At 35.6% G+C, this 22,257-nt stretch overlaps 1 protein-coding gene across 1 annotated transcript in view; it reads left to right on the forward strand.

Annotated features, from left to right (window-relative positions):
- The window catches only part of MYCBP2 (MYC binding protein 2), a 177,247-nt gene that overhangs the window by 32,166 nt on the left and 122,824 nt on the right, over positions 1-22,257 (forward strand). The window contains exons 4-18 of the mRNA XM_031057093.1: positions 97-312; positions 4,745-4,898; positions 6,165-6,361; positions 6,575-6,817; positions 7,095-7,166; positions 8,957-9,053; positions 13,812-13,885; positions 14,990-15,128; positions 15,719-15,795; positions 17,308-17,512; positions 18,420-18,584; positions 19,281-19,439; positions 19,884-20,088; positions 20,763-20,908; positions 21,619-21,720. Of these exons, the coding sequence (XP_030912953.1) occupies positions 97-312; positions 4,745-4,898; positions 6,165-6,361; positions 6,575-6,817; positions 7,095-7,166; positions 8,957-9,053; positions 13,812-13,885; positions 14,990-15,128; positions 15,719-15,795; positions 17,308-17,512; positions 18,420-18,584; positions 19,281-19,439; positions 19,884-20,088; positions 20,763-20,908; positions 21,619-21,720 (2,251 nt within the window). The remainder of the gene's footprint in view (positions 1-96; positions 313-4,744; positions 4,899-6,164; positions 6,362-6,574; positions 6,818-7,094; positions 7,167-8,956; positions 9,054-13,811; positions 13,886-14,989; positions 15,129-15,718; positions 15,796-17,307; positions 17,513-18,419; positions 18,585-19,280; positions 19,440-19,883; positions 20,089-20,762; positions 20,909-21,618; positions 21,721-22,257) is intronic.

The raw sequence follows: 22,257 nt of genomic DNA on the forward strand, positions 1-22,257 counted from the left end.
TGTCAAAATTGAGACTGTTGAGATTATTTATATTTAGCAAAGCTTGAAACTTTACTAAACTAATAAACTAAAATTAAAACTGATCTTGTTTTTCAGACTGAAAGCCTAGAGAGTACAATAACCATACCAGATATCAGATTACATAGCAATCCTTCAGCTTTTAATGTTTACTGCAATGTCCGCCATTGTGTGTTGGAGTGGCAGAAAAAGGAAGCGTCTGTGTCTTTGGCCTCTAAGAACAGTGTCCAGAGTGGGGATTCAGACAGTGATGAAGAAGAGGAGCCCAAAGAGCCACCTATTAAACTTCCAAAGGCAAGTAACTGATACCACTTAAGCGTGCCATTTTTGTCATCTAAGGTTGGTATGTTCTTTTTGGGGATTAAAGAGCAACAGTGTAAGCCAGCTGCTTAGAGCACTGCTGTAGTTTTATTTGCAGTCCATCTAGTTCAGAATCATTTAATGAATTAGGATGATCTTTGTACCTGCCCAAATTAAAGTCAATTGAATGTCAGATAAACACTCAAGCTGCACTCCTTTTAAAGTGTTGGTACTTGAACACCTACTGCCTCAAAATCTACACAGAAATGATGCAAATAAGGCAGCTGTTATATCTCTGAGAGGCTACTAGCTCATAATGGTAAAGGGTGCTTTTTTTTGCTTTACCCCCCAAAAAGAGTAAGTCTTTCTAATAATGGAAATAATTTGGTGGAATGGTTCCTAAGATGTTTTGCTGGGTATGCATGTAATTGCAGTAACTGTCACTTATTCTTTCCCTTTTTTGGCATTAGTGCCCTTAGTGGTACTGACAGCTCCTGATTCTAATGCATGTTAAGATTTTAATGCTATAGTTGAACAGTTAGAGTGGGTTTTTTACTATTGACTGCTTCTATGCTTATAGTAGGATTAATGGTGGAAAGTCAGAAATAAAGGACTTACTGATTTTTTTTCTTATTTTTTTCAGTTTGTTGGTTCACTTGTTTTTTACTATGTATTACAAAGCTATGCATTTAGTTTTGTTCATTGCTACCATATCAATGCTATGGAATGTGCTTTGTTTTGTTGTTCTTCTGAATCTAAAAAGGATATTCTGGTTAACTTCCCTTGTATATATTTGGCCTAAAACCAATACAAATGCTGAATTAAAAAAGGTGGTTGCAGCTGTGGTTATATAATACAAATGCTGAATTAAAAAAGGTGGTTGCAGCTGTGGTTATGTAGAATATTTGAGTGGCTTAGAAAATTAGGATTTTATAGATGATTGCATTTAGGTGTTGTTATCTGAGGGGTCAAGTTGGCACTCCAGAAAATAGTAGTGGTGAATTGCAGAGAAGCATAACCAAGTCAGCCAGCTGAAATTTCATGATTGATGATTGCAATATGTGGTCACTGCAAATAAAGTCAGCATTGTTTATGAACTGCATTTGAGTACTCGTGGATTGTATCAAATGAATCAGCAAGTGCTTGTGGGTGCTTAATTTTAAGTAAAAGGCAGTGTAGCTACTAGCATTTATGGAGGATGGAACGATGTTTTAAAAAGATGTTGAAATTAAAAGAGGTTCCAAGAAGGATGAGATTTATCAGTGATATGGACAGAAGACTTGCATGTGGAAACCAAAGCATTGGTATTGTGTTGACAGTTGGACAGTTAATTACAGAGATGGTGGCTTAGAAAAAATGATAGAGAAACTCTAGGTAACAAACTTCTCTCAAATTAGAAAATTGTTGAGATTTTTGTTGCATTCAGTACAGCAAATATAAAATTGGTGAAAATCAGTATGTTTTCACACTGTTAATTTTTAGTAAAGTATCTACAAAATATCAAATTTGAGAATTTTTGGTTCAAAAATATGTTTAGATGCCTGATACAACCTCAGTATTTTTCATAACTATCTAGGTAATATAGGGTCGTTTAGGTCACTTGGAGGTAGCAATTGGACTTACATTCATGCTTTTGAACTTGTTTGGAACTGTCTCACACGTAGTAAAACTTCTAGGGACTGACTGTGTAAATCTCTTGCTATTCTAGATACAGGTGTCTGTCTCATGGTAATGAACAATATTGTGTAGGGCTTAGTTTGTTAACTGTAAAGAAGAAACTATAAAGTTTCTCAGGTTTACAGTATTTACAAGATAAATTTCTGATAGTAATTGTTTAGTAAAAAGAATACTAATGTATTTTGAGTTTGACAGTGAGGTGAAAGATAAAAAAAAAAAGTGTGGCTAGGGTTTGTGCTCTTACAGATTCTCCAGAGTGTAGTCCTTGGTGTTTTGGTGGTTTATTTGTTTAATTGACAGTAAGTTGAAAACATACTTGCCTTTGTCTGACATACTTGTTTGCTACCTTATTTAATTAGTATCTTAGCTAATGGTGAGGAATTCTCTCTACCTAAAATGGAGTAGGTTCAGTTCTATTGATAAGATTTGCAATTTGCAGAGTAAAGGAGAGGTATTTCCCACACCGTTCACCCTCACACACACACACAGACAACACCCCCCCCACGCCCCCCCCGCAAGATTTTAAACTTAAGGCTGAGTAGTGAATGATCCACAAAAGCCCTGTACTAAAAGGGACAAATACTGGATTAAAGTGATTAAGGTGGAGTTAACAGAGTTAAATATTCTTTGTTCCTGCACTGGCATACATTTTGTTAATAACCTTAAGCAAAAATTTAAATTTTTAAGTTGTAACAAAAAAAAAAAAAAGACAAATAATTACTCTCTTTAGGGACTGACTTTACACGTTTTAAAATTCATTAGGATAATGTTACCTTTGTAAATGTTCTCCTTTTTTTGTGTATGTATATAATATAAATTAATTCAGAGTAATGTGTCATTTTAATTCTGGAAATGTGAGCATTGGGGGTAACGCTCACAATGACAGCAAAGATAAAGGAATTAAAACAAGAGCATAGATAAGACTTCAAGATGAAATGGGAGGGGTTTTAGGAATTAGTTAGGAGTCACAATGTCTGCATCCAGGCTAGAATTTTGGGTACCTTTTCTTAAGCAATCTTAAACTTTAGATCTGAAGTCTGAAAGGTGTTGCAAAGGGAATGGGGAGAATGGTTGCACAGAGAGCATCAGTAAGAGCAGTCAGGCTGAGACACAGAAGCTGAGGCAGAGCAGTGCTTGTTTTGGCTCAAAAACCTTTTAGAGAGCAATGAGAACAAGCTTAAGATGTCTTGAGGAGAACTATTTGCTTATTCTGTCCTTCAGAGCATGGTTTGGAGGAGAGAGGTAGAGAGATACACACTATATATATATATATAAAAGATATACATACATGAGATAATACAATGAATAGATCTATTGTGTGAAGCCTACCCAGATATTTAAAAACCAACCCAAAACCTATGTAGAATTGATAACATCCCAGCAGAACTCTCTCTTATTGATTCCTGCTCTAGTGGAACTTCACCAGACATTTTCCACTGTGTTATGTTTTCTACTTTCTCTAGCTGCCTCTGTCAGCTCCTAGATTATGTCTTCTGTCTGAAGATTGTGAAGAAAAAACTTAGTTTCTCTCAAAGACATTATAACTGAACAGGAAGGGCATTTATAAAAATGTATTTTATTTTTTAGCCTTTAGATGATGGTGAGTTTTAGATCCTGGAAAAAACATTATTATGTTACCAGGTTTTTTCACTGTAGATTCCATACGTGTGTTTTCCTCCTACTCCATTGCAGATGTGAAATGTAAGGTGTAATTAGTAGGAAAATTGCTGTTGTGCTTTGAGGACTTGACTTGGTTATGTTTTTATCATTCCTCCATGAAAAAAATAGATGGTAAAATAATTTATGAAGGATGGGAATCAAATTAAAGGTCAGCAAAGACAGTTGCAAGGCATCCAGTAGAACTTAGAGCTGACTTCCAGAATATATGTTTTAAGCATGGGTGTCAGTTGCATTAACGATGTTATTTTCACATTTCTATATTTTTCCTTAGATTTTACTCAGGGATGAGTCTCTGTTAAATACTCTGTGGGGGCTCTGCTCCTGACCAAAAAACATAGTGAATTTTTTAAGATACAGTTGCTTATTAGTAATGTGCTGACACCCCTCTCTTTCATCTTCATCATTATTAACTAGAGAGTTTGAGAAGAAGTGCAAGGGAGCAGTCAGTGAAGAGAAGCATGACTGCAATCTCAGAATAGTCAGGAATTCTAAAAGGGAAAGTTAGAGATGGCTGTAACAAGGCTTTTAAACATGTTCTATTAGTTGGCTTAGTGCATGTCTTTTATGAGTACATGCGGAGTTTTAGTGACTAGCAATTAATCTTTGTTTTTGTCATAATATAAAAAATAATCTCAGAGGCTTTGGAGGGGAAAGTTCTAGAGCTGCCAGTATCTGCTGTCAAATGTATTGTTGTTCAGGATGTGAAGCCAGGTTGCAAGACCGTTCTAGTTTGCTGGCTCACATTAATGAGCAAGGAAATGGAAGAACTGGATAGAAATTAGAAGGGCTCAGAGGTACAGTTTGCCTTTTATTGTGCAAAAAATTTTAACCTTCCTTATTCTTTCAAGAAACTTAGTCTGCTTAGCTCTTTTATGTAGTGACTGACTTACGTGTAATAGTTGCTCATATAGGTGGATTCTTGATTTTTATTCTGGTTTAACACTGTATTTTCTATTACAACTTTTTATTTGAGTAATTGTCTTGTTCAGTGAACACTGGAATGTATTTTTTGATGAAGATCTAAAAATATTATATTGACATCTGTTCTGAAAAATCTGTACTTCTTTAGATCATTGAAGTTGGATTGTGTGAAGTCTTTGAATTGATAAAGGAGACGAGATTTTCTCATCCATCCTTGTGTCTCAGGAGCTTACAAGCCCTACTTAATGTGCTCCAAGGTCAGCAACCAGAAGGCCTGCAATCAGAGCCTCCTGAAGTCTTAGGTAATCTCATCTCTTACTGTATTTTTATTAACATACTCCTGTTATTGTGTTGGACAGAAGAAAATGGTTCTTGGCAAGTATTTGTGAGATAGTAACATGCTTACATGCTTGTTCTCAACTGACTGACTGTTCTGGCCAGTTAAGTCCTTATGGTGCACGTATGGAGTACTTCCTCACTGAAACAAAGTAAAGAACATCACAGCCTAAAAAATTTGGTTTCACTTTCTTACTGAAACATAAAATACTTGGTCCTATTGGAAGGAATACAGTTTTAGGGTGAATTTCTCTTGTAATCTGCTGTTGTGGTCTATAGCTTAGATGTTTAATTTTGTAATTTATGTGAAGCTGCTAAGCAGAGTGTCACAATTCTTGTTTTTATTTTCTCTGGGCATCCCAAAGCTTCCCTGAAAATTAATTTTCTTTTTAATGATATTGAAAATAAAAGTTGAACTTCTGATGCCTTTGAGAGCAAGACTGACTATATCCTTGAAGTTAAAATACTATTATCTTTTGTTGGTTTATAGAACAGCAGAGAAGTCTAGGCTGTAGCCTGAGTTGTTTAAAGAAAATTTTTAAGAAGTCTTTAGACTTCATGTATTTTTTCATGTTGTATGACTTAATAGTATTGCATTTCCAAAGATTGTAATTTGCTGCAGAAAACTTATTTTGTATTGATGCATGGAGTATTAAAATGTTACAAAGACGACTTTTTGATTACTGCCCTAGTGATTAATTGTATCAACTCTTGAGAAAAGTTAGGTGAATTTCTATTCACACCTGGATTGTTACAGAAGTTCAGCCACTAAACAGTGTTTGGAAAGAGGCATATGATCAAAATAATTTTTAAGCCTCAATTTGAAATGCTTGTTTCTGTGAAGTGGATTGTTCTTCAACATGGGTAATGGTCATAAAGAGTAGACAAGTGGTCTATTCATCATCTCAGTGATGGGGTAGACTGAATAGTGCCTACTATAATAACGCTTTCTGGCCCATTTCTTGTTAATGTGTTCCACTGTTACAGAAGGACTTGTGGTTTTTCTTCTTCAGCCATGGTGATTATCCAGATATGATGTTTTCTGGCTGCAAAGAGGAAAAGTTAAGGATAATTCAGATTCATTTAAGATGCTTTTCTGTCTGAAATTAGCTCTGAACATAATAGCTGAGGAAAGATAGAATGTATTTTCCTATTTGAATTTCCCATTGATAGTTAAATTGTTTTGTATGATTTTGTGACTGATCTGTGCAATGGCTGTGTTTTATCTGCAGAATCCCTGTTCCAGCTGCTTTTGGAAATAACAGTCCGTAGCACAGGAATGAATGACAGTACGGGACAGTCCTTGACAGCGCTTTCCTGCGCTTGCCTCTTCAGTCTGGTGGCTGCCTGGGGAGAGACAGGAAGGACGTTGCAAGCAATCTCTGCAATCCTCACCAATAATGGCAGCCATGCTTGTCAGACTATTCAGGTCTTGCACTAAAACTTCTCTGTATCTGGGAATTTATGTAAATGAGTACTTCTCATGAGTTCTGAGAAGATGTGTTGTTTAATTACCTTTTTCCTCACTGTTTTTGAGATCAGGTGGTATTTCTTTGTCTCTCTTGAGTTGGAGTTAGAACAGAAAATACAAAATTTTAAAAAATTATCATCTTTTTCACTGACTATTTCTTTTACTGTTTAGGTGCCAACCATTTTAAACTCTCTTCAGCGGAGTGTACAGGCAGTTCTGGTGGGCAAAATCCAAATCCAGGACTGGTTCAGTAATGGGATAAAGAAGGCAGCTTTGATGCACAAATGGTCGTTGAAAGAAATATCTGTAGATGAAGATGACCAGTGCCTACTTCAGAGTGATGGTTTTTTCCTCTATCTCTTATGTAAAGATGGACTTTACAAAATTGGCTCTGGATATAGCGGGACAGTGAGGGTAATGTGTCTGCTTCTTGTCTGATCAGTGATACATTGTATTTTAATTTAACTTCCATGGTGTCTGATTTCCGTGGACAATCTTACATAGCTTACTGCTCATCAGTTTAATTGCAGTTTGTGTAAATTTTTCTGATGATTTCTGTGACAACTTGGCAACATTTTCTTAGAAATTTCACTTTGCAATATGGTTGAAGGTATTACTTAAATGGTAAATGATTATGTGTTGAGTTTTCACTCTGGTATTTCTTAAATGATGGAAGTTTTTTGCTTTTCAGGGCCATATATACAATTCTACATCCCGCATCAAAAACAGAAAAGAAAAAAAGTCTTGGTTAGGTTATGCTCAGGTAAGTGAATAGTTAAAATATAAAATGTGCAGCCCTTCTCATCCCTCCTAAGTAGTTCAAGTAGACCCTGGCTTAGAGTAAGCTTACATGGATATTGTATTGTTCTTTCGGCTTTCTTTATAAAAACCGAAATTTTTGGTACTGGCTTCTAAATTATGGAGGATGGTGGACCTGTAATCACTGGCCCGTGGAGAGGAACAATGGAGTGTCCTTGCTTTGTGTTGTCACTGTAAAGACTTTTGCAAAATATGGTGTTTTAGCACATTGGTTTATGAACTGTACAGGCAGTTGGTGTGTGGTTCTAAGTGCGTGTCAGTAGATGTAAGAAAGTGCTGTTGCAATGAACATGTAAAAAATATTTGAAATACCTGTTTGTGAAAATAAATTGACGTTAAAACATCTACAGTAAAATAAGGAAATGCTGTTTTGGTTGGGGAGGATTGAGCATATGTAAACAATACGTAGAGGTAATTCTTGACATTGTAATTGAGGAGTTAACTATATTTGTATGGTTTGTGTTTTTTAGAGTCAGTTTCTGGAATATCAAGCACTTTTTCTTATGCCTTTATTATTCATTATAAAAAACTCTCAAAACGTTAAAAAATATTTCAGAGAACAATTAATTTACTGAATTTATTGTATATTTACTCTTAAATGAATGATCTTATTGTCCCAGTGTGATTTTTAGTATGCTCCTTGCACGCTTTTAAAGTGAAATTGTTCATTGTAAATATATGTTCTTTCATTGCAGTTACTGTGTTTGTGTAAACAGAAACACATGAAATCTGGTTTTATTTAATGTAAAAGCAGATCACAGAAAGGTGCACTGGCACCAGACAAATGGGTGTGGGTGTATTCATTCTGGAGCCTGTTCTATCAGTTCAGAATTAAACGGGATTCGTGTGGTTTCATTATATAGTGTTACATATTTGGACATTCTATACATAGCTATAAATATATGTGATGCTTTTTGAGTGCTTGCACGGGTGTGTGCATTCACACAGTGACTGTAGCCAAAGGCACTGCAGTTTGGACAAGTGTCATTCTGTGGCTGTATTTATAGAAAGGTCTGTAACTTGCACTTACTGCTAGTTATGTGTCCATAAGAGATAAAATGTCCTTAGTGTCATTTCCCTTCAGGTGCATGGTTAACTTAAATTCAGGTGATTTTTCTTACTTCATTTTATATTAGTTATTTTTAGATTGAAGCTTTTCTATCTACTTTAATGCTCTTTGCTTAATTTATGTGGCCTTGTTTTCCTCATTTTGCTGAGATTTATTTGTCCAGTAGTTTCAATGGAAGGAACTGTCTTAGTGTGGAAGTCAAAGTAGTTAATTAGTATTTTTTTTTATTCTAGGTTTTAATGCATGTATTAGTATGCATTAATGATTGCTCTTCTATATAGGACAACATTATCTATTGCCTTCCTGGTATTCCTGTGACTAGTCTGTTGATTTGAAAAGTGGACACAGAAATTTAAATCGAATTGTATACAGATATAAATAACAATTAAAATGTGGGGCTTCAAAAGTTGTATACAAGCTTCAGCATGCTAATCTATGGCATGGAGAAAGTGGAGGAAGGGAATCAAATTTCCATTTTTTAATAAGAAATTTAGTTAAAATGTGGGTTAGTAGAAAAAATGTTGATCATCATTTGATGTAAAAGGCTTCCACTGTTTTAAAGCAATATCTAAAATAATCATTGCATTTTTTTCCCTTTTAACATCTGTTAATGTATTAAGGAGTATTTTCATAACCTCCACATATGTTTTTTTTGTTCTTGCCAGGGCTATTTATTATACAGAGATGCGAATAATCACAGTATGACAGCCATAAGAATAAACCCTGAAACTTTGGAACAAGACGGTACAGTTGCTTTGCCAGGTGAGAACCTCCAGACGAGAGCAATTTGGTAGAGTTTGCTGTTTCCCTGTTATGTATTTTAAGGCAAGCAGAAGAGAAACTGAGATTTTTGAGGTTACAGATATATTGCTTTATGACTTTGCTTCACTTCAGACCAGCTTCAGTATTTCACTTAAAGGCCTTGTGTGACAGTGGTCACAAGGGTTCTTGGGTGAAGGAAGAGACGAGAACATTGACTCCATGTTCAGAAGGCTCGGTTTATTATTTTATGATACATGTCTATATTATAACTATACTAAAAAGAAATAGAAAGAAAAGTTTCCAGAAGCTAGCTAAGCTAAGAATAGAATAGAAAAGAATGATAGCAAAGGCAGCTGGCTCTAACAGACAGCGAGAGCCAGCTCTGCTGTGAGTGGTCACCGGATCCAAACATCTACAGGAGACCAATCACAGACCCACCTGTTGCATTCCACAGCAGCAGATAATTATTGTTTACCTCTTGTTGCTGAAACTTCTCAGCTTCAACAGGAAAAATCCCAAGAAAGGATTTTTAATGAAAAAGATCTCTGCGGCGGCCTTGCATCTTACTCCAATTGCTGGAAGAATATTGCAACATTTTATAATATGTGAACATCTTAATTTAAAGACTACAAGAGCTTAAATTTTTTCCTCAAAATTTTCTTTTCTTTCTCATTTGAACTTTGAATGTTTGGCTCATGTATGACTTTGTTTCCAGGATTTCTTACATGTAGGCAGTTATAAACTATGAACAAAACAATTTCGTTTTTAATAGGGTAAAAATATATCCAAAAAGCAAAGGCAGCTAATGAACACTGATGGACCATGCTCGTGGATTTTGGTTTATTTGTTTGGGGAATTTTTTTTGTTGTTGTTTTGGGGGTTTTAGGTGGGGTTTGTTTGGTTTGTGGGGGGTTGTTTGGGTTCATTTTGTTGTCCTTTTTCAGATGAGCCTCATAACTTCAGTCTGTTTAGAGAATAAGGATGTTCCTGGAACATGCTTTAATGGCCTTCTAGTGAAATCCATCTGTTCTTAGCTACACAGATAAATAGCAGAAGGACACAAGAATATTTTTTAATCAAACAATGACAGGCTTATTTTGTAGATTGCAGTAAAGATTTTGTTTCATCCTGACATAAATAAGAAAGCCCTGACTGAAACCTCCGAGAAGTTCGCTAAGATTTTTGTCTTTAAAATGCAAACAGCAATTTTTTAAACAAGTTCTGAATGTTGAATCTAGTCCATGCAACCTTCTGCACATCCTTGAAGTATGGATGTCTTTTTAAGCTGCTCTTGCTCTTTGTGGGGGCTGTAGGAGGTATGTCAGTGAGAGCACATTGAAGGACCTGAAAAACTGCCTTTCAGAGTGGTTTTTCAGCTTTATTCACCTCAGGGCAGCTTCTTACACAGTAGGGTTCATTGATGCCCTTAATTATGTTACCATTGGTAAACAAATCAGTGTTCCTCATGCAAGTCTTGAGAGAGATTTGAGCACATTTCAAGTCTACCCTTTGGAGCTGTTGCTTGTTTTTGCAAATCTCAGTGACAAGTGTCGTTCTGCAAGACTGCCTTGTATTTATACTGTAAAAAGGTACAAATTACATGTGTGTGCCTTCTCAACAATTTGCAAAAGCAAATCCAAATGGGAATACCCATTCAGAAATTTCTCAAACTGTCCTCTCAGTTGCATTTTATATGGTTTGTGATGGTGTTAGAGTAGATGTTAGATGTTCTTTGTAACTCCAGTCCTTTGTATTTCAGTCCTTGAACTTTGCAGTTTTGCTTTGTGCACATTTATCTCAGTGTGTTATTGTGACAAGATACGACCTTGTTCTTTTGCCTGGGACAAATTCCAGGGGGTCCACTTCTGGTTATTTTCCTTTCCCATTAGAAAAAATGAAATGAAGGTTGGGGGAAGGTGTCTGACCTGAGGAAAACAGTAGGTACTTAATTCTGAATAGTAGTGGCTGCCTCACTGCAATCTTATGGTGACTTGCAAGTTGTTCTAGTTTTGAAAAGCAATGCTGGATAGAACTAGAGGCCAGTGACCTTGCTAACAGCTGAACACAGCAAATATTTGCTCCTAGTTGGGATGATATTCAGGCATGGCTCTATCTGGAATTAATCTCTTTCAAATGCCTGGGCTGGTGATAGTGCATTAAAGAAAGGTATTAGACTTTATTAATACAAGGAATGCATAGGAGGTTAGAAGATTTGATTAGAAGTTGATCCTAGGTAGAAGTCACATGACCTTAGAATAGTCAGAGAACTATAGAACATTATTTTCCCCTTTCTCACACAGTAGGATCCATCAGCTTCTTGAAGCCATAAACTTCTGTTTTTCAAGGGCAGCCTTTCCACTCTGAAAGATGATCTTTCAAATCCAGTTTCTGGAAGTACCAGGCTGTGTGTCAACATTCTTGTGTCTAAGGCCTTTGCCAAGATTTATACGTTGTACCTGAGTTGAGTATCTGTTTTCTCAGTCCATGTATCATAAAAGAATATCTGAATTCCATGAGAATTTACTAGGTGACAAGACCTGAATTTATAGGGGTTTTCATCTTTGCCATTTCTTTCAACAGTGATGCTTTCTGCATACCTTAAAACAGTTTCTGTTTTCAGCTGGAGAAATTGAAGTCACATGGTATATGGTTTTATTGTTCTTTAAAATTGCAAATTGGTGTCTTAGGCTCAGGACTATTCCCTTAGTGTGGAAAGTACTGCTAACTGAGGGTAGCCTAGGTGACCTCAAGGCCTGCATTACTAGCAGGTGCAGAATGTGCAATATGAATGTGGAAGGTGATGCTTCACAGAGGCTTCATTTGAAGCCTTTAAGGAGGCTGTGATTAACAGGTGTCTGTAGTTACATGGTTTTAGTACATAAAGCCTTTCTCTTATTGCAATCTTCAGACAAAATGCTTGGTTATCCTCATCCCCACAGTAATATACAAAGTCACATTGAATAAGATTGATTAGGATTGATCATACAAGCTTCTTCCTAGCTGAGACACTATACTAGTTTTTCCAAATACTCCATTTGCCTTCCATTTTTTAGTCTTCCCAATGATTTGATTTTTAATGCTAGGCCTGTTTGTTAGCTAAGCAAGTGCTAATTTTTAGGAAGTCTTCTGGAGAGCATATATGTAAAAAAAAAAAACCAAAACACCCCTGTTTTAGATTTCTTCTTTGAACAGATCTACAAAACATAGCAACAACCCCCAGAAATGTTTTCCAGGAGACTCACCTTTCTTGAAGTGACTCAAGCAATAGGCTAAGTAGTGCAACGTGGACCCACTGGTGGCCAGAATGCGCTGTTTCCTTGGCTGTTCTGCTTGTGTGAGCATGTAATTTTCAGTCATTCAAGGAAGGTTCATGCTTACCAACTTCCTGTAACCTTTGGAGAAATGTCATTTAGGTTAGTTTTGGAACTTCTCATCCAGTTACTGGTACTTCTTTTACCACTAACATGACCTGCAGCGTAGAGAATCAGTAGTATGGACTACCTTTGGTTGTTAAATCCAAGATTATTTTTGAGAGGGCAGTATTTCAAGGTTCACTGTTTCTGCTGCCATTCTCCATCATGCTTGCTGCATACTTTCTGTGATTTCATACCTGGTTGTGCTCTACGGGGAGGGAATGTTGTCTACTTTTGGTGTTTTGAGTCTAGATGTGAAAGGTACTGAAGGCTTTTTAATGCATATTCTGTTCCTGATTAAGACACTATATTGGACTGGGCGGTGTATCAGGAAAAAGTAAACAATGGGTTTTTGTGGGGTGTTTTCAGCTGTATTATTTTAGTGCTTTAGCTGGGTAGCAAAAAAAAGCAAACTTGCTGGTTATGCTAAAAAGACATTATGTGTGCTCCATCTAGCATTAAATTTATTTGATAAAATGTTAATACTGGATCTTTGTTCAGATTATGAAGCAAATATTTGGAGTGTAAAGTGGCTGTCCTATAGTATTTTTGGAAGAGGTCTTTTTCCTGTGTGTAATCAATGAGACAAACACAAACCATATGATATCTTTGCCAGTAGCTCTATCAACAGTGCAGGAAGGGAAGAAGAAATTGTGTAGGGACATATATTTAAACTTGCAGAGAAAATGATATTTTTCTTTTTCTCCTAATTTGGGTAGAATTCTTTCCCTCTCATTTTTTTGGAATTATCTGAGCTGTTTTCAGTAAATGAGTGATGTAGTCAAGTATATACTTCATAGTTTTCAAAAAACCCCTAGATTTTCAGTTAATAGTTTGGTGAGATTTATAAGTTATGAAAAAACGAGATAAATAATGAAAACCGTGATTCATTTATTTCTGTAGGTTTTATATGCTGGACTGAAGAAACATTTCTATGAAGATAAAAATCCTTATATTAAAAAAAGGTTTTGGGAAAGGAAAAGATTTAATAGTCCTGGAAAATTTGGATTCTAGTAGTTTGGAATATGCTTCACAGGTGAAGGCATTCACCTGTGAAAGGTGAATGCCTTTTTTTTGCAGTTAAATATTGGGGTGTACCCACTCACATTTTATGCAATGGAAAGTGCTGTAATAACCTTTACAGGAGCTAAGGAGAATTACATGCTTTTGGTGAGACAGGACATCTTAATGTAAAATAACACATTATCAGAATGGTATGATCTCACTTGAGACAAAGTAGAACTCTCATGATCTGATTGGAGTGAGAATGAAATAGAAGCAGAGATCAGTGTGTATATGTATGCTAATATAAACTGATGCAGTGCACTTCATTTTTCTCTCACAGATTGTCATACTGAAGGGCAGAATATCCTTTTCACAGATGGAGAATATATTAATCAAATAGCAGCATCTAGAGATGTAAGTTTTACAAATGATGGGTAAACTATTTTTCTCTTAACTGGATTTTATTTTAAAATATTTATATCCTCCTTTTTGCTTCATGTTTGGCTTTTTCTTCACTAACACAATTAAGGAATAAATCCATGTAACTAGAAATAATGAGAAACTTCCATATTTGTGCATAAAAATGCAGTATTTCGGTATTAATTCACACAATTTTGATTTGTGATTGATTTTTTTTATTTTTCAGATAAGTTTTAAGAAAAATTCCATTGCTCTTTAAGGAAAAGAAAAAATCTTATCTGTTGAATAATATGTTCTACAGGTTCTTTGTAGGATAAGCTTCATACAGCTTAAGGATAAATTGTTTTTTCTTTATTCATTTCCTGTAATTGCTTTGGAACTTACTGGAGCATCTCAGACAGTTTTATTAGCAGAGATAGGAAATATACTATATTCCAATTGATTTTTGTGTGGAAATTGCCTGATGGCCAAAGCTGTAGAAACTCAAAGTGCTCCTACTAGGGACAAAACTATAGTGGTGGTTATATTTTTTTCAGCAGACAGTTACTATGCTTTTAATTCATGTGTGGTTTTTCAAGTGAGAAATCTGCAAAATAGGGATGGGGTGAAACTGGGTTGGCAACAGATGCTAAGCATCAACTGTAGAAAAACCAAGATTAATCCATTTCCCTCCTAACAGAATCAAGTGTTGGGTTTTTTTTTTAACATGACTGCACTTGTCAACAGAAAACTCTTCTAGCTACTGTTTAAAGCAGTCACTCTGCATGCAGAATTTTGGGTTCTGAATAAGAAGTTCAAGGCTTAAACATAGATGTAAATAATTGCAAGAGCAGATTTTCTACAGTAGTTCACTATTTTTATAGTCTTCATAGCATTTTCATAGAACTCAATGAGTTTAAGGAGACAGATACCTCAGCTTGTCCTGATGGTCACTAAATTCTTTTCTCCTCTGTAGTAAATGTTATAATAAATGTTACTTTATCAATGTGTCCTCTGACATTTACTCTGAAATTGTACTTTGTTAATGCACTTAGGACTTTAGAAGTGAATAAATTAATTTCTTGTACAGTATAAAGCGGATTTTTGTATTTTTTGCAGGATGGCTTTGTAGTGCGAATATTTGCCACGAGTACTGAGCCAGTATTGCAACAAGAACTGCAGCTTAAGCTTGCAAGAAAATGCTTACATGCCTGTGGCATCTCGTTGTTTGATCTGGAGAAAGATTTGCACATTATCAGTAAGTTCTCTTCTTTGAAGGTTAATAACAAGCCTGGTAATTTTCCAACAGCAGAGCTGAAGCACTGCGCTTTCCTTTGGCTCTACTATGTGCAGGACGGTAGAGCTCCATAATAAACACATGGAGAGGGGTTTGAAACCATTCAAGCATTATTTGACTCAGAGTCAAATCCATCCACCCATTTGGAACCACCTTTGTCTCTAGTACTGTTCATGGTTTTCCAGTGTTTTCCTTCAGTTGTATAATAAATATATAATTGTTTGAAGCTTGGGCATTATAAAACATGGTTAAGCTTGGAACTCCTTGCTGTGGGTCAAAGTTAACAAGTTACAAGGATCACTGACTGGATTAAAGGGAGAAAGAGTTACATTAAAAAGCGCATTTGCATCAGAATTTGAGGTAAAGAATTGTTACTATCTATGAAGGTATTTTGAAAAAAGTTCACTTGGGCTTTGCTTTCGGGTATTTTTGCTCTATCAGAAGAAAAACAAAAGCATATTTGGCTCCATGGACCAACAGAAGTAGATAGGTGACTGGTCTGTGAAACTGCCTGGTTAAACTGTTCAGTTAACACAATCTTACTTGCACAGGTACAGGGTTTGATGAGGAATCAGCTGTCCTTGGTGCTGGGAGAGAGTTTGCACTGATGAAAACTGCTAGTGGAAAGGTACTGAAAATGTTCTGTAGTAAATAGCAAATTGCACCAATAGATTTCTGTGTTTTTTAATTTCATCATTATTTTCCATAATTTCCTTTTTGCCTTTTCAGTATGTTGGAATGTATGTCTATGACTGTATTCAAATATATTTTTCAGAGCCTGCTTTAAAACATAAAAGGCAAATAGTTATTTAAAAGCATAAACAGATAGTTGGAACCCGTTAGAAATCCACTGCTTGAATTTGTAGGAATTTCTACAGTCCTTACAATGAAGGACTTTGTTTAAATCTGGGAAACAAAACTGTCTTCTGTCTTCAAATGATGTGTTAGTGCCTTTTTAAATTTTACCACCTCATAACTTTCCACAGTCTGACTGTAGTAATTTATTTAAATCCCATCCTGATTTTTTTCTGATCTTTTAGAGAATTATTGATTCCCCTATGCAAATATTTCAATTGATTTCTTCAAACCTATTCTTAATTATTTGATATGTTGTTCTCCTAAGTGGGGATTTTTGAAGCATTTGCATAATCATGGAAATTTAGAAATTATACTGTCAGTGACTTTACATTTATTGTGGTTCTATTTCAGTGTGAAACACTTATGCTATTTGTCTTGTAGAAACATAGTTCTTAATTACATGTACAAAATTGCATTGCTTTGTTTCAATGAAGGCCTTTGTCTGCTGCTGTCAGAACAGTGAGATTGTTGCAATTGTTAGAGTAAATATTTTTTAAGACCATTTAATGGTCTGTACCAGAATTTGATCAAATATAACTTTTCAGCATTGAGGGAGACAGATTAACTTTATCATTCAACTAACAAAAATGCCTGTTCATATAAAATTAACACATTTCCTGGGTTTGGCCTATAAAGTTGTCTGTCAAGGTAGGTAATACAATATGTAAGGCAATATGAAGTGGCTTCAGGTGCCCCATAGATTGACATACCAATTTTATAGAACTGTTGAATTGCATGGTTCTAAAGGAAACTTTTTAGTTCATGTCAGTATTTTTGTGTTCACGTGAAATATCTTACTCTGTTCTTTATGTAGTCAGTGACCACTGTGCGTTTGCTAAACATGTTTTACAAATGTGTTGAAGCATATCAAAATATGTAGTAGTTTTTTATTTTAGATTTATTTTATTGTTATAATACCATTTTCTTTTTACACAGACCAGACGTTTTTGTGAGGTGTTTTAAATGCTTCCTCTGAGTAGTTTCTTTGGTTCTTTCTTGTGTATTCAACTCATCTAGCCAAACAATTATATATGAAAATTCACTCAGTGGCTCAGGAGAAAGCACAATTCAAAACAATCTAATCTAAGAATCTAATCAGAATGTTTCCCCCATTAAGTCAAAATTGATGGGTTGGGACAGAGATAGTGAAATGGCATAAACAAAGTCAGGAAGAGTGCAGTGTGCCTTGAAATGAAAGGAATTAAAAACAATGCAACCTTGAGAATTATGTAAGCTTGAAGTGCTGTGTCATAACTAAAACTGATAAACTTTTTTCTCCTAGATTTATTATACTGGCAAATATCAGAGCCTTGGAATCAAACAAGGTGGCCCTTCAGCTGGCAAATGGGTTGAACTCCCAATCACAAAATCTCCAAAGATTATTCAGTTTTCTGTTGGACATGATGGCTCACATGCCTTACTTGTTGCTGAGGATGGAAGCATATTCTTCACAGGCTCTGCTAGTAAAGGAGAGGATGGTGAATCAAGTATGTATCATTGCTTGCTTGACCAGTGGTTGATAAAAGCCTCTTAAGAGTTTTTAATTTGAAAGTAAGAGTTTCAGCATTTTCCAGGAGCATGTAAGCGTGCCATTTGTGCTGGAGAGTATGCTGGCCACAAGTCCTGACAACCAGTGCCAAAACCTCTCCCAGCTACAAAATCCAGTCTGTGTTTTACCACATTTTATGTTGTGTGGTGGAAGTACTCTTTTAGATTTATCCCAAGAAAAGACAGGAGTAAATTTGGTCAAGAAGCCATGCTGTCTGCCTCGGGAAAACTCTGGAGCCAAACTTTTGCCTCTTTGCTGTTGTTCTATTGAGCTTTGGAAATTGATGTTTGGCTGGCTGGTGGAGAGGTACATTGATGAGAACTTGTAGATCTTCTGTGCTCGATCAAGCAGAATTCTTTGGACATTAAAGAAGACAGATTAATTTGATCTTCAGACTAATAAAGGCCTCATCAATATAAGATTAACACATTTCCTAATCTTGATTTCTGTAGTTGTGTGTGTAGGTTGAAATAGAGTTTGCAAGACAACTGAAGATATCTTTAAGTGCCCTGAAGCTGTTATCTGTTGTAATATTGAATTAAATACTTCACTTTAGGAAACAGATGGTAGATGATGATGTGATAGATTAATAAGAATAATTAAAGTGATTTGAAATACTTGAAGAATAATTTCTAAAAGATACTGATCTAATCATGTCTTGGCTTGCCATCAAATTTTTGGGAGGAGCCAGTATAATCCAATTAAAATTAGACCAGGAATATTGTACCTATAGTTAGTTGTTTGTTTGGATTTTTTCATTAGTGGTCTGAAAACTAACGATTATGCCTGTGATGGTTTGAGGATTTTTTGGTAGATTTACTTGTAATTTATTTCTTTATTTAAAGCTAAAAGCAGACGGCAATCAAAACCATATAAGCCTAAAAAAATTATTAAAATGGAAGGAAAGATTGTCATATCTACAGCATGCAATAATGGAAGCAGCTCTGTAATTTCCAAAGATGGAGAACTCTACATGTTTGGAAAAGATGCCATTTACTCTGATAGTACAAGTAAGTTAATATTGGTCTTTTGAATTATTTTTTAACTGAAGTAATTGAAATCAGTATGGAAGTTTTTAGCCCATGAAAATGTTGTTTGTTTTTTACCTTCCTAATGTATTTCTGACATTCTGTTGATTCAGACAAATATGACAGAAGGGTAGAAAAAGGTAGTTTCCAAAAGGTCTGTAAAATAATTTAGCATCAGTGGTGACAAACAGCCAAAGTAATTCTTCCACTAAGGAGAAGAAAAAAAAAATTCACTTGTGTTAATCTGGCACAAGAAGGCCACACAGGAAAACGTCACAGAAATAAGATGTGCTTTGGTATGAACAAAGGCTGCTGGAAGCTAGGCCTTAATGTGCTTCTCTGCTCATAAGGTAGCAGGGGATCCTGTACACCACAGTTTAAGTAAAATATAATGAAATAAACTCCAATGGCTTTATGACTCCTTTAGAATTATTTTTCAAAACAAGTGATTTGCAGCAGTTTTAGGTTTACTTTTGGATTTTCATTTTTTGCAGGTCAAGTGACCTAGGCCTACTTCTCCTTTCACTTTTTATTCTAGCACTTGTTTTTTGTATCTGTTTTTCTCCCATGCTGTAAATTTTAAAATTGTCAGTATCCACTAACAATTGTCTTACATCGTTGAGTTTCCTTCTTGGCTAGAAAGTGCAATTTTTCCCCCAATTGTTTTATGTCTTACAGGTTTAGTAACAGATTTGAAAGGTCATTTTGTGACTCAAGTAGCCATGGGCAAAGCTCACACCTGTGTGTTAATGAAGAATGGAGAAGTTTGGACATTTGGAGTAAATAATAAAGGACAGTGTGGACGAGACACGGGCTCTATGAGCCAGGGAGGAAAAGGTGTGGGACTTTGATTTTTTATTTTTTTCTTTTAGCTTTTCATTTGCATGCAAATATCAGAAGTGAAAACAAAGCTAAACATTTTTTGTAAAATGTAATTCCAACACTAAAATTTGAATACATGCAACATGATTAAAAAATTTCCAAAATGTCTCTGTGCTGGCTGAGCAGGCAAGTCAGGCATTCCTAGTCATCCCTTTTAAAACCTGATCTGTGAATGTTCTTCAGAGCTTCAGCAGTTCATACACACATAGAATAGTTGCAGGTGGAAGCGATCTTTAAAAGGTCATTCAGTGCAACCCCCCTGACAATGAACAGGGGCATCTTCAGCTAGATCAGGTTGCTCAGAGCCTTGTCCAACCTGTCCTTACCTCTGTTCTGTAACCAGAACACTCTCTGTTGGCCTCAGAAAGCAAGAATTTCTTATTTCAATATCTTAATTAGGTTTTGGAGTTGAGAACATGGCAACAGCAATGGATGAAGATCTGGAAGAGGAACTGGATGAAAAAGATGAGAAGTCCATGATGTGTCCTCCAGGCATGCATAAATGGAAGCTGGAGCAGTGTATGGTGTGCACTGTATGTGGAGATTGCACGGGCTATGGAGCCAGCTGTGTTAGCAGCGGCCGCCCTGATAGAGTACCTGGAGGGTAAGCGCCTGTGCGGGACTGTGGCTGGTGCAGTGAGTTGGATGGCTAAAGCACTTCCTGAATGTGAACTGAGTCAAAGTTTCCATCTAAAGTAACTTTATAGCTAAATATATTGTAGTATGTGCTTTTAAAATCAGAAATGGCTTAAAATTTCTGTAAACAGCTTGAGGCTGCAGGTGATTTAGTTTTACAGACCGTTTACTTCAGCATGTAGTTCTTTACTAGAAGCTGTTGGATGTGAGCACCAATATAATTTCTGTCTCTTGACAGAGCTGCTGACTCAGAATAACTTTTCTTCATCCTCTCATGGAAGTTTTATCTTGCTGTTCAAATTGACTTTATCTGTTACTACTTAGTTGAGCTGCAGAGAGCCACTACGTCACCATTACTATTTCTTCAGCATTTTGTGTGCTCATTGTTTCCTTGTTCATGTTTTCATGTGGTGTACATTAAATTGAAGAAAGAAAATTAATTGAGAAGTCAGTTCAGTGGACAGTCAGTGTATGGCACCATGCAACAGCAGCTAGGATTTAAACTAGCTGTCCTTCCTGTTTATCTCAGGAAAACTTGCATGTCCACAGATAGAACAAAGTAATAATCTATGTTTTAATTACAAAGGCATCAGTAATGCACAAAAATAAAAGATAGTGATAAAGTAACTCTGTTTGCTGCAGAATCTGTGGCTGTGGCTCAGGTGAGTCAGGCTGTGCTGTGTGTGGCTGCTGCAAGGCATGTGCTAGAGAACTGGATGGCCAGGAAGCAAGGCAGAGAGGAATCCTTGATGCTGTAAAAGAGATGATACCTTTAGATCTCTTACTGGGTAAGTAATACGAAATTAGCAAAATGGCTTTTAATTCTCATTTTTACTGCACCTCTTTTTTTCCCTCAGTACATTTTTCACACACTTTATTGTTACAGGACAGTTTTACTATCATATTGTTAAAATGCTGCTTAACAGATTTATTTATTGGTGATGCATCAAAGTGGGATCATTCTGTTAAGTGATCTGTTCTAAGTTTACCCTTGCTGTAGTCACCTGTACACACATTGTGACCTGTGCAGTTACGATACTAATGTTGATACTACAGACTTGTTCTTGTCCTTTTTGATACCCTGAAAAATTTTCTATAAAGTTTTTATCAGTATTTAAATATTGTTAAACTAAAATATGGATAATTCATGTAAAACCTTTTAAAAATATAAAAAATATAGACTTGGTTTAATAATACTTTCTGAAACTTTTTAGGGGAAAATGGAGATAACCGTGACAACACATAACTACATATATGTATATGCCTAAGTATTATTTAGTGATGATGGAATAGTCAGATTCATGAAAACCAGGAAATTAGGAGATAAAACTTAGAACTCCTCCAAATTTACTCAAATCCTTTTTATTGTCAGGGCCATGTAAAGAGCAGCTAGTAAGTAGGTTTTCAGTTTTCATTTCCTGTACTTCTTTTGGGGTTTATTGCCACCACAACAATTCTAAGGATAATTTTAGGTATTTTATTTTCTTAATCTATTTAGCTGTCCCTGTTCCTGGAGTTAATATTGAAGAACACCTTCAGCTACGACAAGAAGAAAAGCGGCAGCGTGTAATTAGGAGACATAGATTGGAAGAAGGAAGAGGTGAGTGACTTATTGAGAAGGGCCTTGAATAGCTTAAGAAGCTTCTGAGTCTGTTTTCTAAGAATGAAAATAGTCTTCCTCCAGTGAGCCTGTACAGTGATCAAACTAAATCAGGTCCTAAGTAGGTAATTTGTTATGTAGCATGCTTTTAGGAAATGGTGGAAAATCTATGTGTTTAATGAAGTCTACACATAAGATTCAGAATTTTAATGATGAAAGGAGCACTTTATATCACTTTCACAGGTCAGTTTTTATTTTTTTTGCCATTTCCTAGTTGAATGATTGGTTTTTAAAATGTAGATCCTAAAAAATATTTATATGAAGAAAGGATTACAAACCTGTCCCATGCTATTTACTTATTATATTAATTATCTAATTACTATCATAAGTCATTCCATTTCTGTTCTGTAATAGTAGACAAAATTTTCTGTTATAAAATGAACTTTTCTGTATTTGCATAACATGAGAGTATTGACACAGACTGAATTTAAAAAACAAAGCACCATTGCAGCATTTCAAAATTTTCTTGTTTTATCT

The sequence above is a fragment of the Geospiza fortis genome, unplaced genomic scaffold (assembly GCF_000277835.1).
Source record: "Geospiza fortis unplaced genomic scaffold, GeoFor_1.0 scaffold45, whole genome shotgun sequence".
Classification (NCBI taxonomy): Eukaryota; Metazoa; Chordata; class Aves; order Passeriformes; family Thraupidae; genus Geospiza; species Geospiza fortis.